The sequence below is a fragment of the Eimeria tenella genome, genomic scaffold, assembly GCF_000499545.2.
Source record: "Eimeria tenella Houghton genomic scaffold, Eth_scaff1931, whole genome shotgun sequence".
Lineage (NCBI taxonomy): Eukaryota > Apicomplexa > Conoidasida > Eucoccidiorida > Eimeriidae > Eimeria > Eimeria tenella.
Window position 1 is genome coordinate 1 of NW_013541772.1, and position 292 is coordinate 292.

The window sequence follows — 292 nt, forward strand, 5'->3', positions numbered from 1 at the left end:
TTTTGGCAGCTCTTGCTGCTCGCAGCTGCTCCCCTTTGCACCTTTTCGACGAAGTTGATGTCTTCATGGATGAAAGAAATAGAATTAAAAAGTAAATTGCAAAAAACGGCGTCTTCGCACGCGCCCCACACCCCTCTCCGGTGTACATACACCCCAGTGCATGCGCCTCCCGGGTGTACGTGCGACTTTTCGGAATTGCAAAAAATGCCACTTTCCACTTTTAATATTTTCCCAAGTCTTTTCTGTATTTGTTTGCCAAATATTCCGCATTTTTGGTTTTTTATTTCATTTA

General features: G+C 43.5%; 1 protein-coding gene across 1 annotated transcript in view; it reads right to left on the reverse strand.

Annotated features, from left to right (window-relative positions):
* Positions 1 to 285: 285 nt before the first annotated feature.
* Positions 286 to 292, reverse strand: part of ETH_00033545 (uncharacterized protein) — a gene marked incomplete at both ends in the record, with an annotated part of 910 nt that continues 903 nt past the window's right edge. The window contains one exon of the mRNA XM_013374116.1: positions 286 to 291. Coding sequence (XP_013229570.1) covers positions 286 to 291 — 6 coding nt within the window. The remainder of the gene's footprint in view (position 292) is intronic.